Source organism: Oryx dammah, unplaced genomic scaffold (genome assembly GCF_014754425.2).
Source record: "Oryx dammah isolate SB20612 unplaced genomic scaffold, SCBI_Odam_1.1 HiC_scaffold_18, whole genome shotgun sequence".
NCBI classification, from domain to species: domain Eukaryota; kingdom Metazoa; phylum Chordata; class Mammalia; order Artiodactyla; family Bovidae; genus Oryx; species Oryx dammah.
Genome location: NW_024070202.1, coordinates 91,779,823 through 91,794,986, shown reverse-complemented (window position 1 = coordinate 91,794,986; position 15,164 = coordinate 91,779,823). Strand labels below are relative to the sequence as shown.

General features: G+C 42.2%; 1 protein-coding gene across 1 annotated transcript in view; it reads left to right on the top strand.

Annotated features, from left to right (window-relative positions):
• The first annotated feature begins 4,207 nt into the window (after positions 1-4,207).
• The window catches only part of GRM8 (glutamate metabotropic receptor 8), an 866,927-nt gene continuing 855,970 nt past the window's right edge, over positions 4,208-15,164 (top strand). Inside the window, exon 1 of the mRNA XM_040259569.1 lies at positions 4,208-5,027. Coding sequence (XP_040115503.1) covers positions 4,518-5,027 — 510 coding nt within the window. The 5' untranslated portion in view covers positions 4,208-4,517. The remainder of the gene's footprint in view (positions 5,028-15,164) is intronic.

Here is a 15,164-nt window from a genome sequence, read left to right as displayed (position 1 = left end):
GGGCGCACTCCTCACCAACCCCCCCACCACAGGGCTTGGTGGTTTTGTTCTCATTGTCATCAGGCTGCCTGGGATACCTGATTTGAAGCTGAGGTGTTTGGACAAACTGCATTTGATATTCTCAGTCCTTTGAAAGATTCAGAAATCACCCTGCTCTGGAAATGCCCCCAGGTGACCGCTCCTAATGAGTGCATTGTTTTTCTTAAAGAGCTGGTCAACAAAGCTGTGCCTGTTTCTGAAATACTTTAGTGGAGGGGCAGGGCTTACTCCTTGTGTTGTCCCAGTCAGTCTCTGCAGCTCTGAGGGGTTTCCTCAAAGGGCAGGACCCCCCTGGAGGACTTTGCCTGTGGTGCCATTCAGGGCTTTGGGCCATCTTCAACCTCTTTGAGCCTTTTTTTCCTCTCATTTATGTAAGAGCTTGGTGTATGAAAACTCAATGGATACTCTGTTAGGTGAGCCTTTGATACAGAGAAGGTAGGGCTTCCTGGGTTGTGCTAGTGGTAAAGAACCCACCTGCCAGTACAGGAGACATAGAGATGTGGGTTCAATCCCTGGGCTCGGAACATCCCATGGAGGAAGAAATGGCAGCCCACTCCAGTATTCTTTGCCTGCAGAATCCCATGGACAGAAGAGCCTGGTAGGCTGCAGTCTATAGGGTTGCAAAGAGTTGGACATGACTGAAGTGATTTAGTAAGCATGCACAGAGAAGGTACCTAGAAAATAAAAAGAAGCAGAATTCAGGGTCTTGGCCCTGGAGGAGCTGTCCATACTTTCAGGAAACAGCTGGAGCCACAGACTCAGATCCCAGCGAGGGGACTTGCTCCCAGCAGACTTGGGCCAGTGCGTTGGCTAATGGAAGTGCTAATGATCTGCAGGGTACCCATATACCATGTACGTAGGACTGGCTGGGAGATAATGAACAGGGCTGCATGGGCATTTAATGGTTAAGCCTCCTGAAAGGCCCTTCTGAGGGCTCAGAAGTAGTGGTAAGGTGTCTGCTCCTCTCAGGATGTTTTCAGGAGTGTGGACCTCACACCTCTTTGAAGAAGTCCATCAGCTCAGGTGGGTTTGTATTGAGACCCAGAGGAAGGTCAGTTTCAGAGAAAAACTGATTTTAAATCAAGCCCAGAACCTGAAGTAGAGCTATTTGGCTCAGTAGCACAAAAAGGTCATTATTTCGTTAAAATTCACCGACTCTGACTAGAATGAGTTTAGATGAAAGCTCCCAAGAATTGCCCAAGAGCAAGATTAGGCAATGCAAGATTATACGATGCCACCAGATTTATGTCGTTTTCCACAAACTTTCAAATATATTTTCCCTTAGAATTTAAAAGGAAAACTAAGCCTTCTAGCCATCAGGAGTCTGATTCTTATGACAATGTATCAGATTTTGAAATAACTGCTATATTTCAATATTTTATGAGTAGCTCTGATTTTACTTTTAAAGTGACGGAAATTTTCAGTTACAGCCTCTCCAACTGGGCAAATATGGAAAGAGTTGCTCTGCTTCAGCGGAAAATGAACCGCAGACTAAATTAGCAATGATAGGTCCTGTTTACTGAGCACTTACCCTGTGCCAGGACATAACCTGTGCCATGCGGTGGGTTCTGACACCCCTTTACAGACCAGAAACTGAGCTTCAGAGAGGTTATGTGCCATTAATTCTATGTTGCAAAGGAGGAAACTTAGCAAAAATAACAGTAAACTGCCCAATAAATAAAAACCAAAATGGAACCTCTCGTTTCCCATTTAAGAGCATTCATCCAGTAAACAAGGGCTTCCCTGGTGGCTAAGCCTGCAATGTGGGAGACCTGGGTTCAATCCCTGGGTCGGGAAGATCCACTGGAGGAAGGAATGGCTACCCACCCCAGTATTCTTGCCTGGAGAATTCCATGGACAGAGGAGCCTGGCTGGCAACAGTCCATGGGGTTGAAAAGAGTTGGACACGCCTGAAGGACTTATACACACATCCACTAAACAAAACGAGCTCTTGTTTCTCTGTTACTCACTCCCCAACTTTTCCTTAACTTAAAGCTCTAAACAGACCTATGGGATGCATACCTTTAGAAGAAACTCAATTTTACTATTTCCAGGGCTGTACAGCAAGGGGAACTAGGTTAGTGCTATGTGAGTGGCAGAGGTAAGGATGAGTTATAATTAACAGATGAACTGTGTTTATGGTCATCTATAATTGAAAACCATTTATTCTCTGAAGTGTTTTAAGTACTTGGGAGGTGGCTTGGAGTAACGAAGAAAGGCTGGTCTTTGAAGAACAGCACATTCCGCTTTCCCCTTCATCATCTCTTCTTTGAGTATCCATTCATTCTGTGCTCTGCCAGAAAGGATACACTCAGGGTCAGCCCAGCCCTGTGGACTTGGTCTCAAGCCCTGAATTAGTGGTCAGAGTTAAGGTTTTATTGTCTTCTCACTGGTCTTCCTTGTGAAACTGTAAAACACAATACCCCTCTTAATGGGTGGTTGGTGTAATTTATGGTCCATCACTTCAATGGCTTCATCCAGAAAGTCAACTTGACTTTCTAAGTGTTTTCCTCTTGTGGAATGCCTGAGGTCAGCCTGTTGCCAAATCTGATTTTCTGTGGGAGAAGCAGCTGCTAGGAAAATTACATGTGATAGAACATCTGACAAGTGGTGAGAAAAAAACAGAAAAGGACTGAGTACTTTGGGGCAGAATTGGGAAAATCCAGGGCTTGGCAAGTGTCAAGAGTCTGGAAATGCTTACCATGGGCAGACAAGAACTGTCTGAACTGTCTCAACTGTCTCAACAGACTGGGTCATTGGCTGTATTTCTGAATGTATTCCAGGTGTGTACTCTGAAATTCCAGGCAGTGGGCTCTGATGAGTCCTCTCTCTTCATATGAGATTGAAAAAAATGCAGCTTTCTCTGAAGGGTTTTGGACATATGTTCAGTTGTTCTCTAGGGAGGCACCGTCCTCTCCTTTGGGATAGTGAGGACAGGATGAAAATTTTATGAACTGGAAATTGAAGAAGTGAATGGAAAATACAACCAGATGTTGGTTGACTAGGGTAGAGGAGAATTATCCACATTTCAGGTTCCAAACTTGTTTGTATAAATAGGTTAGAAATGAACATTATATTACCCATTCTAGCAAAATACATTGATATGTTTACTGTTAATTGCATGTACATTTCAAACATCAAATTCCCTTCCATGAAGTCAGTTCCCATTTTCAGTTAAACCTCCACTAAAGTCCTTTGAAAAAAATCTCATGGAATTATTTAAGAGTTAAGATCTTAGAATAAACTTCTACAGATTTGCTTGTAGTTGTTTTCACTCTTGGTTATTTCTCATCTTGATGAAATGACTCTTTTTCCCACTGAGTCAGACAAAATTGGGAAACTCTAGTTCATCTCCAGCTCTGATTTGGTCATAGTGATTCTAGGATCAAGGAGTGTTTACTTCAGAACTGCAAGCATACCCATTGCTTCCATTCTGACAAATTAATAAGAAACAGATAAAGTGATAGGAATATTTGTTCACACATAACCCACCCTATATGTTTAATTTTCATGTCATTTTTTATTACCAGAGAACAATAAGATAATTTACATGAAATCACTGACAGTCTAATCTTTTCACAAGCTCTAAAACTTACATATTTTGGGATCCTTGGGTGGATTTTCTCTCTCTATCTCTCTCTTTATTTATTTATTTTTTTGTGATTGAATAATCACTTTTTCCCTCGGGAAATCTGAGGCACCAAAAAATGTTATTAACAGATGACTGGCTTGTTGAATACATCCCAGAAAATAGCCTTTCATTTTGATTTTGTGGACAAAATTTAAATGCTAAATTCAGACAGCTGTAAAAAGTAAAAACAGATTGGAAAAGAAATAATACCATTAGTCACAGGGTTTTTACCTTCATGGAAATTGGATTTGTTGAAATAAAATGGTAAATAAAAGTACTTTCTGATTTGGAAGAGTCAACCTAGTTACTGATAACTTTTCTGTTTCTCTTGCTCCAAAAGTGTCATCCATCTCTCTGTTTAGATGCAGTGCAGCCAGGCGTTCAGAATCATAAGGGGACAAAAAGAATTAGTTTCTTACTGAATAGTGAAAATGAAACAACAGAAAAAGAGGTCAGTGCAAACAGGGCTTGAGAAGTGAAACATGTAGGCCCATTGAATGTAACCCTTTCTTTTCTTCCTTCTGCCTTCCAGGAATAATTCTGCTACAGGGCTGACTTCAAGGATGTGAATTGGTGACCTCATCCCAACATCAGAACCTCAGCTATTCCTCCGATTTTTGCATCATTCCAGGCAAGTTGACTTTATGTGGAAATAAAATAGAACCTGATGGGGTCTGATGGAAATTCACTGTGACGTTCAACTCAAGAACACTTGCTGAAACCCACAGAGCCTTTTCCCCATGGGCCCTGATGGTAGCCTCCAGAAGGTGCAGCCTCAGGTGGTCCCCCTTCTTCTGTGGCAAGAATAAACTTTGGGTATTGGATTGCAACACCGCCCGTGGAGAAAATGGTATGCGAGGGAAAGCGATCCGCCTCTTGCCCTTGTTTCTTTCTCCTGACGGCCAAGTTCTACTGGATCCTCACGATGATGCAAAGAACTCACAGCCAAGAGTATGCCCATTCGATTCGAGTGGATGGGGACATCATTTTGGGAGGTCTCTTTCCTGTCCATGCAAAGGGAGAGAGAGGGGTGCCTTGTGGGGAGCTGAAGAAAGAGAAGGGGATCCACAGATTGGAGGCCATGCTTTATGCAATTGACCAGATTAATAAGGACCCTGATCTCCTCTCCAATATCACTCTGGGTGTACGGATCCTTGACACCTGCTCCAGGGACACCTATGCTTTGGAGCAGTCCCTAACGTTTGTGCAGGCTTTGATAGAGAAGGATGCTTCTGATGTGAAATGTGCTAATGGAGATCCGCCCATTTTCACCAAGCCTGACAAGATTTCTGGTGTTATCGGTGCTGCTGCGAGCTCCGTGTCCATCATGGTGGCTAACATTTTAAGACTTTTTAAGGTAGGTAAAGGCACTAGACATTTCTGGCCATTGTGAAAAGACAATATGTTGTCCTGATTCCAGCTGCAGGTTTAAGAAGAAAGTGAACCCAGTAAAGATGCTCATAGACTCTTTCAGGGCCACAGTTTCTCCAAAGAGAGGAGTTTGTGTCTAGGTTTCTACAAGTATTGATTTAGTTCCATGTTTTTAAAGCAATTAATTGGATTAATTGTGACTTTTTTTTTTCTGAACAAACAGATGATAATTCCCATGACATGTTGAGTCCTCAGCATCTTGTGATATTCTCTTTTAATTTTTATTTTTTTTAACACTAAAAGCATTTTGTATTGGGGTATAGCCTGTTAACAATATTGTGGTAATTTCAGGTGGACATTGAAGGGACTCAGCCATACATATACAAGTATCCATTCTCCCCTAGGCCCCTCTCCCTCCAGGCTGGCACATAACACTGAGCAGAGTTCCATGTACTATACAATAAGTTTTTGTTGGCTATCCATTTACATATAGCAGTGTGTACATAACTGGGCTGATTTTAAAGCAAAGCAGGTAGTTTTTGAGAGTCTAATGAATTTTTAGCTCATTTATCAGATCAAACGTTTCTATGGTATTTGAGGTATATAATTTACTTGGTGAAACTTCCTTAATGTGGGATGCTCTGTTATGACAAAGGTTCCTGTGTGAGGAAATTGTATTTATCACTAATGTGTAGATGGGAGTGACACTCTGGACTAGAAGATGGCCCTGAAGTTGTCAGGTTTATTCTAGCTACAATGGAGCAGTGTCTCATTAATTCAGACTGCCTGATGCAGAATTAGAATAATTATATGTAATTCTTATTGTATTAAAAGCTCAGATTTAGCAGGATAATGTGAAACTTTTTGGTTTAGAATGATCTATTACCTACAGATTGCATTTACATATCAGATAAAATTGGCAAAAGAATATAAATATGAAACAATAGTTTGAAGGCATAAAGTCCCATAAAGTTATTGTAACTTATGTTTCATTAACATTCTCATTTTATTTATTAATATTTGTTATGTAGTCTTTGGCAATAGGCAACATTTTAAAAACTGAAAATATTTTTCCTCTGGTTTTTTTACTTAGTGGGACATGAATTTTCCAGCTTATTCTGAATTAATGAATCTTCATTTAATATTATGAGAAACTGTTTCTCTGTGTATTAGATTTAAAAATATTAAAAGAATATGGAGAGGTTGGATAGATGACAGATATAATGATGAAAATGAACAAAGTGATGGAAAACTTAAAAAAAAAATAAAAGTGTTAAAATCAAAGTCTTTCTGGTTTGGAAGCTGTCTTGGGGGACCATCTAGTCTGGTTCATGTCTATAACATCCCCCTGGCTTCTGTATGAATTCCCTTAATTTAGAGGAGAGAATGGTAAGAGACAGCTTAATGACTATTTTCAGATTGATGAAATTTTCTCAAATGAGGATGCTGCTGAGCAGAACTGCTCTTTATCTAAGGGGAACTGAAAAGTCACACAAAAGCATCAGGGAATACCTGAGATATTTGAGCCAGACGTTAGGAAAAGCCTCCTTGGCAAGAAGGATGCCAAATTGAAATAGGTGGCCAAAGGTGCTCTAGTTCTCCATCTCTGGAAACTTTCAAAGGAAACTGGATAAAGTTGTTAGCAATTTCTTTCGGGCCAATTGACCCCCTACCTGGAGGCAAGGTAACCCCTTACCTGTGTTAGTCTGTTGGATTATTTAATGAGAAAATGCAGGTGAAGGATTCCACCAGGACCTTACTGTTCTTTGTTTGGGCTACCAAAGGAAACTTCAGGCCACCTGAAGGGTAGGTTTTGTTTTAATGCATTCTATACCTGGCTTCTCTCTGCTTTGTTCTTCTCTCACTGACAGGCCAATTCTCCTCTCTCCCTCTTGGGTGACCCTGAGGGACCTTATTTGACCAGGTGGGAGAACTACCATTGACTCTGGGCAGAGTCCAGTGCTGTAGGCCAATTCTGGAAACCATCCGTCAGCAGATGAAGGGGCTGCCATTCCTGCCTTTTAGCCAGGAGGAGATCTTGGTTATGCTAGGTGTCATAACTAAGACCAGTATGCTGGTCCAGAGTGAGCATTTAATATCTGGAAGCAGATATATTTTTTAAGCAAATAACTGGGGCTTGAAAGATTTGTCTTTTATAAGCAAGTGAGAAGATTTAAGTGATCAGCCTGTCTTCTAGCTGAACCTGGAACCACGTGACTGAATTGATAATTGTTGTGCCATTCTCATTTATTTTGATGATTTATATGAGACCTCCAGCCAGTGCTCCACACTGATATTAATTATGAAATGATGATGGTCACTTTTGGAATAGAAAATGTTTCACTTTATGTGTGAAAATATATTCTATTTAAACATGTATGCTAGGACTGACATGAAATATTAGAATAGTTATCAAAGGAATGATTGGCAAATTAATGCATTGGGGAAGGGCTTACACTTCCTTTTGAAAGATTAATACTTTGATTAACCAAATGCTGTGACTGTGAATAAAATTAAACATTTAGGACAGTTTTATGGAGCTTGGGACCCTCCAGGACAGCATATTGACCCATAGTATCTAAAAAAACTCCTGGATATCAATATAGTGCCGCTTATTCCTGGATTAATGGAGTTACAGAAGGTTGAGCATCTTGGTTTGGAAACCCACAAACGATTAACCCTGACCGTGAGGGATATAAACAAGGTCTTGATTAATGAATTTATCACTTTCCTGCTCAACAATAAGTATTAGTTAGGTTTTTTTTTAGAATCTGTTTAAAATTATATAGAAAATATTTGGGCTGAAATCAGAAGTAATCTCCGAATGTCTCAGTTCTCTTTTTTATAGACAGTCTGGGTAAAGCCATGTAGTATCTGCCTGGGCTACATTGTGAAGGAGACGAAGTCCTTCGGGCACCCCCAGCTTCCTCTTCCTGCAGTCTGACCCTCCTTGGCAGTCTTTCCTGGCCTCCCGTCTCTCTGTGTTCTCCTAACTGCAGCCTTGTTTCAGGAAAGGAGGTATATGCGTGGCGTGCATGCATGCCATGCCTATAGCATGTCTGTTTAAGTCAGAGGAAGATTCAGTTTTTCGTGGGATCACGAATTGTGGTTTAATGAAATGGTGTATCTTTGTAAAGGGAATTCAGACACGGAGGGAGGTTCATTTAGCCCCCCAGAGATGGTACTTTTTGGGGTGGAGAACAGTGGGTGGGAGACTCAAGAGACATGAGTTCCATCCCTGGGTGGGGAAGATCTCCTGGAGAAGGAAATGGCTACCCACTCCAGGATTCTTGCCATGGGAAATCCCATGGACAGAAGAGCCTGGCGTGCTGCAGTCTGTGTGGTCACAGAAAGTGGGACATAACTGAGCACGCCGACAGCCCACCGCCATGCACCTATGCATCTCCTCTGCCCTGGAATACAGCTGGTCCTGTGCCCTTTGTTTCTCTTCCTGTCAAAGCTCAGGGGCAAATGAAAAAATCAGTCCTTTAACTTAGGTGAATTGGACAGGGAGTGGAGCCAGACTCTACTGATAAGGGGGACGGGCAGAAGCTGCCCTGTGGCCCCACCTCTGGGGCACAGAATGCCACACTAAACCAGCGATTGTCTACCTGGGTCAAGGGGCATGCACTCTGTCCTCCTGCCCCGGGGGACGGGGTATCAGCGGTCAGAACTACCTCAGAGGCTTTTCCTGTGACAGGACCCAGTGAGTGCGAGCCTGCCAGCCCCCGCCTGAGAACCATTTTTACTGATTGTACTGTCTCCTGTTTCTCAGGAGCATTGGGAGTGAAAACAAGTTTGAGAGTCACAGACAAAAAGTTCTGAACTTTTTAGAAGAACTCCACACAGCCTTAGCACACACACACGTCATATTTGGGTTAACAGAGGGGCAGAGCAGTCACCTCGGTGACTGTTTTATGTCTAACCAAGTGCTGGGAAAGATTGAGGGCAGGAGAAGAGGACTACAGAGAATGAGATGGTTGGATTGGCAACATTGACTCAAAGTGTTGCAGAAACCGGTAACTGATAAACCAAGCACCATACTCTGGTTTATTAGCTCAGTGGGCCCAGAGGAGTTAACACTGCAAGCTCTGAGCCCTGAACAACGGGGTTACAGAGTTTTTATACATGGACAGGCATGATTAAGCAGGTTTGCAGGTTTGCAGGTTTGCAGAGGCTGGGCGATTGCAAACAGCAGGACAAGGGTGAGTGAGATAAGCTCCAGTTCTTAGTATTGTGAGTCCTCATTTTCTGAGACCTACGTGATCCAGACTTTGTAAGGAGCAAGCTGAGTTACAGAGGCAGAAGAAGCAGGAGATTATGTAAAATTTTAACTTTTCCTCTTCAAATGGACATGAACTTGGGCAGACTCCAGGAGATAGTAGAGGACCGGGAAGCCTGGCATGCTGCAGTCCATGAGGCTGCAAAGAGTTGGACACTGAGCAACTGAACAAAAACAACAGCAATGTTAATATTTGTAGATAATAGTAGGATCGATTAGGATAACTGCAGAGTGGCAAACTCGGAAAACTCGGAACTGCTCCAACCTGCATGAAGGCGGATCTGCCATTTCAGTGGCTCCTGCGTTGCCGAGAGACCCAAGAAAAGAGGGGTCCAACTCTCAGATAGAGATTGTGTAGTTTGAAAAGAATTAAAAAGAACGAGAGGGTCTTTTGGGTATTTTGGCCAGGAAGCCCATCATTTAAATTTGTTTTATAAAGCAGTTTCAAGGAATTTGCATATGTTTTATAAAGAGCTGGGATTTTTTTCCTTTTCTAGAAATTTCCACCCCTCTCCTTTAAATTAGAGCAAATCTGCTCTTCAAAACACTAATCATGTCTTAGTTTGGGCAAAGATTGAACATTCTAAGTTAAAAATAGCACATTGGCGCTTGGAGGTAATGCGTGCTAATGTCCACATAGATACACTGAGGTTAAGAAAGGACAGTGTCAGCTGTGATTCTCTTTCTCCTGCTTTTCTGGTCAACTTTACCTAGAGTTAATTTTTGACCATTGAAGGATGGGGGGTTAGTCTATAGTGTATGGTTTCCAAAATAATCAAATGGGACTTTTGAATAGAAATCCACTTGCGGGCTAGATAATTTCTCCCCGTGTGGAAGTGTCCTGGCTCTAAATGGCTAAAACTGACCTTCATGTTAAGTCAGGGAAGTACAGTGACGCATCCCATTACCCTAGATGTGCTTGCCAACCCTTCTATGTTTACAAAGATGTATTTTCTTCCAAGAGACTCCACTAATTGCAGAACCACTCCCATCAAGCCAAGCATTTTGCGAGTTATTTATTGCTTACAATGAGCTTTCTTAACTCTAAACTCGGAACAGGTAAATCTGCCTATCCAGGCTTATCTAGTTAGATGGACAGAAAAATGAGCCCAATCAATAAACTCAGCAGGAGGTAACATTTTATGTTAAATCTTATTTGATGGCAAATAGATAATGGAAAATTGAAAGATAGACTCCTCAGTCAATCCTTTGCTTCTGTGGCAAGCTCTAATTTAGTTTTGTAAAGAGCCTGTTCACTTCAGATGAGAGATGACGGGTGTTCTCTCTCAGTGGCTCTAAGTGGGTGTAGGGGGGAAATGGGCACTGCCTGTTGTCGCTGACACAACTCGCAGCAATAGGGATACATAAATGTCCAGATGTGGTCATGCCAGTCTTCCTAAAGCTCTCATGGCTGTCATTACTTCCATGGTGAAGTCTACTTCCACTTGGGCAAGTGTTTTCTCACTTCTTTCTACTACATTAAGTTTCTCTGTTACATGTAACAAAGCTCTATGAGGGCAGAATGATATCCATGATAAGCATAGGGCATATAATATATCTTATTTGTGGTTGTATTTCCCATACCTAGTATGGACCTATCTGGAAACCCAATAAATGTTTGCTGAATGAATGAATGAACCATATCTCTCCCCCTACTTCCACCTCCCTCACCCCAATTTCAGATATTGGAAATAATAGGTGTTGGGTACATAGAACAGATAAGGGATTTTTTTTGTGTTTTACTTTTGTACTGTTTGAGAAAAAGGAACAAAAGGAGAGAAAGGAGGAGAAAGAAGGAGAGAAGGTATATTTGGGGAATTCCTATATTTTCGTGTGCTGCCTCATTTTCCTACCAATGCATGTTTTCTCCAAACAGATTTTTAAAATTAAAAATTAAGTAAACGACATGAGCACATGCTCATTTTGAAAAGTCCAAGCAATGAATAAGTAAATAGTGTAAAATGGAAAGAGGCTATATTCAAACACACATATCTCTCAGTAAAGTTACATACACAGAATTTTATTAACAGATATACCTTATGACTTTTTTTTTTTTAAGGTAAGAATGTGACTGGGAGAGATTTCTATATTGGTTAGTATAGATTCACCTCAGTAATTCTCAACCCTGGCTGCATGTTACCATCACCTGGATAGTTTTTTTAAAAAGCCCAAATCCTACACAAGACCACCAAAACGGGTGGAGCCCTGGCATTGGTATATTATATAATCACCAGGTGATTCTGTTATTTGTCCAGGACTGAGAGCTATAAAACTTTAGCTATAAAACTTTTAACTTTAATTATATGAATAGAGCATCATTTATTCAATAAATCCTTTAAGGTATTTGACTTTGATTTCTTAAGTTCACTAAATCATTTGGAAAAAAAAAAAGTACAAACAATGCCAGAGGCATCATTAGATGCCTGAGCACTGTTAGCTCTCAAGTGAATTTTGATGTCATCGCGCCCCTTCTTGGACCAACAGAGGGGCTGAATTAATGAATTCCCCCAAAACACTTTGCTATAAGTTAGACTCGCATGACATAGGCCCTCATCACAGGCCATGACTCTTTACGACACTGAGTAACTTAGAACCAGTGTTAGTATTGTGGTTGTGTGCTCAGACCGTTAAAGCAGCATCATGACTTGTTGGGTGGAGCAGATTTTAAACTTGGTGAATTTAAATTAAATATTTCCCTTCTCTCCCTTTTCCTAGCCTCAAAAGGTTTAACACCCTACAGTGAATATTGAAGACATCTTAAGACCTGACAGTGATTAATGCCTGTCTTTTCAGTGTTTAATGAGGCAGGGACTTCCTGGCAGTTCAGTGGTTAACACTCCAAGTTTCCACTTCAGGGGGCCTGGGTTTGATCCTTGGTCAGGAAACTAAGGTCCCAAGTGCCAACCATGTGCAGCCAAAAAAAAAAAAAAAACCACCGAAAAAAGATTGTTTTAACTAGTGATTGTGAGTGAGCATGGGCTCCCCAGGTGGCGCTAGTGGTAAAGGACACACTTGCCAATGCAGGAAACATAAAGAGATGCAGGTTCGATCCCTGGGTTGGGAAGATCCCCTGGAAGAGGGCATGGCAATGCACTTGTATCCTTACCTGGAGAAACCCTTGGACAGAGGAGCCTGGCTGGTTATGGTCCATAGGGTCGCAAAGAGTCAGAGATGACTGAAGCAACTTAGCATGCACACATGCGTGAGTGAGGAGAGGGAAGAGGAGAGGGGCAATAAAGGAATGGAGGAAAGGATTATTATGGGATTATATGAAATCATGTGTGCAAAACTTTTGAAAATTGTTTCAGGACAGGTTTCTTCCCAGACTCTTCAGAAGATAGCTAGAAAGCTATAAAACAAGCCTATAGAATGTAAAGACTCTTTCATTCAGTTAAAAGTAAATAAGGGCTTCCCTGGTGGCTCAGTGGCAAAGAATCCACCTGTCAATGCAGGAGACATGGGTTTGATCCCTGGTTGGGGAAGATCCCACATGTCACAAAGCAGCTAAGGCCCGGTGCCACAGCTCTTGAGTCTGAGCTCTAGAGCCCTGGAGCCAACGACTACAGCCCACACACCTTAAAGCCTGTGCTCTGTAACAAGAGAAGCCCCCGCAGTGAGAAGCCTGCATACCGCAACTAGAGAAAAAGGCTGCACAGCAACGAAGACCCAGCACAGCCAAAATTAAAAATTTACATAAATAATAACGAGGTTGTTTGGAAAGTAGTGAGTTTTCCCAAGAGAATTGTGACAGTACTATGCATTTTTGTTGTTGTTGTTGCATAACAAGTTGTCTGAAAAGCCTTTCTAGAACAAGTCAGGGTATATGTGGTGGTGGTGGTTTTGTCGCTAAGTCATGTCCGACTCTTGTGACCCCATGGACTGTAGCCCACCAGGCTCCTCTGTCCTTGGGATTCTCCAGGTAAGAATACTGGAATGGGTTGCCATTTCCTTTTCCAGGGGATCTTCCCGACCTAGGAATTGAACGCGGGTTTCCTGCATTGCAGGGAGATTCTTTACCGACTATGTATAAATAAATTTCTGCAAGGAAAGTCCTATGCTCTTCTGATAACTCTTTCACCCCCAAACATCGCAGTGGTTAGTTTTTTAAAGAAATTTAGAGACTTTTTTTTTTTTTTTTTTTTAAAGAGAAGTTTTAGCATACAGCCAAATTGAAGGTGGCAGTTCTTTTATTTGGTTTCAGGACAGGTTTCTTTCCAGACTCTTCAGAAGCTAGCTAGAAAGCTATAAAACAACCAAAGGTTGTACCTTCTGGGGAAACTTCACCTCTGGGGCTGCCCCTGGCTCCTGCCCAGTAGCTCTGAAATTTTACTCTGCATCTGAATCACCCAGAGGGCTTGTGAAAGCAGCATTGCTGAGCCCCTGGCAGAGCTTCTGAGTCAGTAAGTCTGGGTTGGGGTCTGAGACCTGGTATTTCCAGTGGTTCCCAGGTGATGTTGATGCTGCCGTTTTGCCGATCACGCTTTGAGAACCTCTGCTCCCTGCAAATCGCTTGCTGGCTGACTTAGCAAGTCAAAGTACACAAGACAAAAATGAGGTTGAACAGTGTTCTGTCTGGTAGTGGCCTTTTATTCTTTTGACTCATGCCTGGTTGAATTTCTGTTCCTATTGGTCATAATCACAGCAGCTGCTTTATGGATCTATTTTTAATTATGTGCCCTTTTGGAAGTTGTGTTCCTTATTAAATAATGCATGGCTCAGGAGTCCTGATCAGTGGAATGGCCTCTTGAACACGGTTCCTAAAGCAGGGTCACTTAGATGACGACATTTCCTCATTTTTACTACCTATGACAGTGAAGCAGACCGATTTAAGAAGCCTAGACTGTGAGGTACACATTAACAGGGAATTGAGAACAGTAAGAGACGAAAAGAGGCTATGGTTTGACTCAGATGCCAGCAATTTGTCTTCAGAAACCATGACAGCTACCTTCTGACTTCTATTGTGTGATGAGATTGCAAATAACATTCCACAGCAGTCTTAATCAATAGAGGGTCACAAGAGGCCCTCCTTTCCCAACAGTGGGGAGAAAGGGCTTATTTACCCATTTAATTGATAGAAAGTGTTCTCTGGCAAAAGACAGAGACATCTCTTTCAGCTGTATTAAGGGACTCTCCCTATGTCTAAGCACTCTTAATAACATAAAAATATACATGTAATCTTCCTGTTGGGCTTCCTAGGTGGCACTCGTGGTAAAGAACCTGCCTGCCAAAGCAGGAGATACAGGAGGTGAGGGTTCGATCTTTGGGTTGGGAAGATCCCCTGGAGGAGGGCATGGCAACCCACTCTAGTATTTTTGCCTGGAGAATCCCATGGACAGCGGACCCTGGAAGGCTATGGTCCATGGGGTCGCAGAAAGTCAGAGACAACTGAAGTGACTTAGTACAATATTTATGTATTTTAAACATATAATGAGTACCAGGCTGGTGGGTTGGGAAGGCATCCAGGTATAACATCAAGCTGGGCTTCCCCTGTGGTTCAGCTGGTAAAGAATCAGCCTGCAATGCGGGATACCTGGGTTCGATCCCTGGATTGGGAAGATCCCCTGGCGAAGGGAAAGGCTACCCACTCCAATATTCTGGCCTGGAGAATTCCATGGACAGTATAGTCCATGGGGTTTCAAAGAGTTGAACACAACTGAGCGACTTTCACTTTTCACTAAGCTACCTTTGTCTGTTTTCAGAATGAAGTCAATTTCTGCTGCTTTATTCCCTTTGGCCCAGTAAGCTGACAGACACGTGTTTTCAATGTTGGCCATTTGTCTCCTTCCAAGACTCTCCCAGGCTCCCTCTGCACTTGGGGAGACTGGTTCCTCGATATAAGAT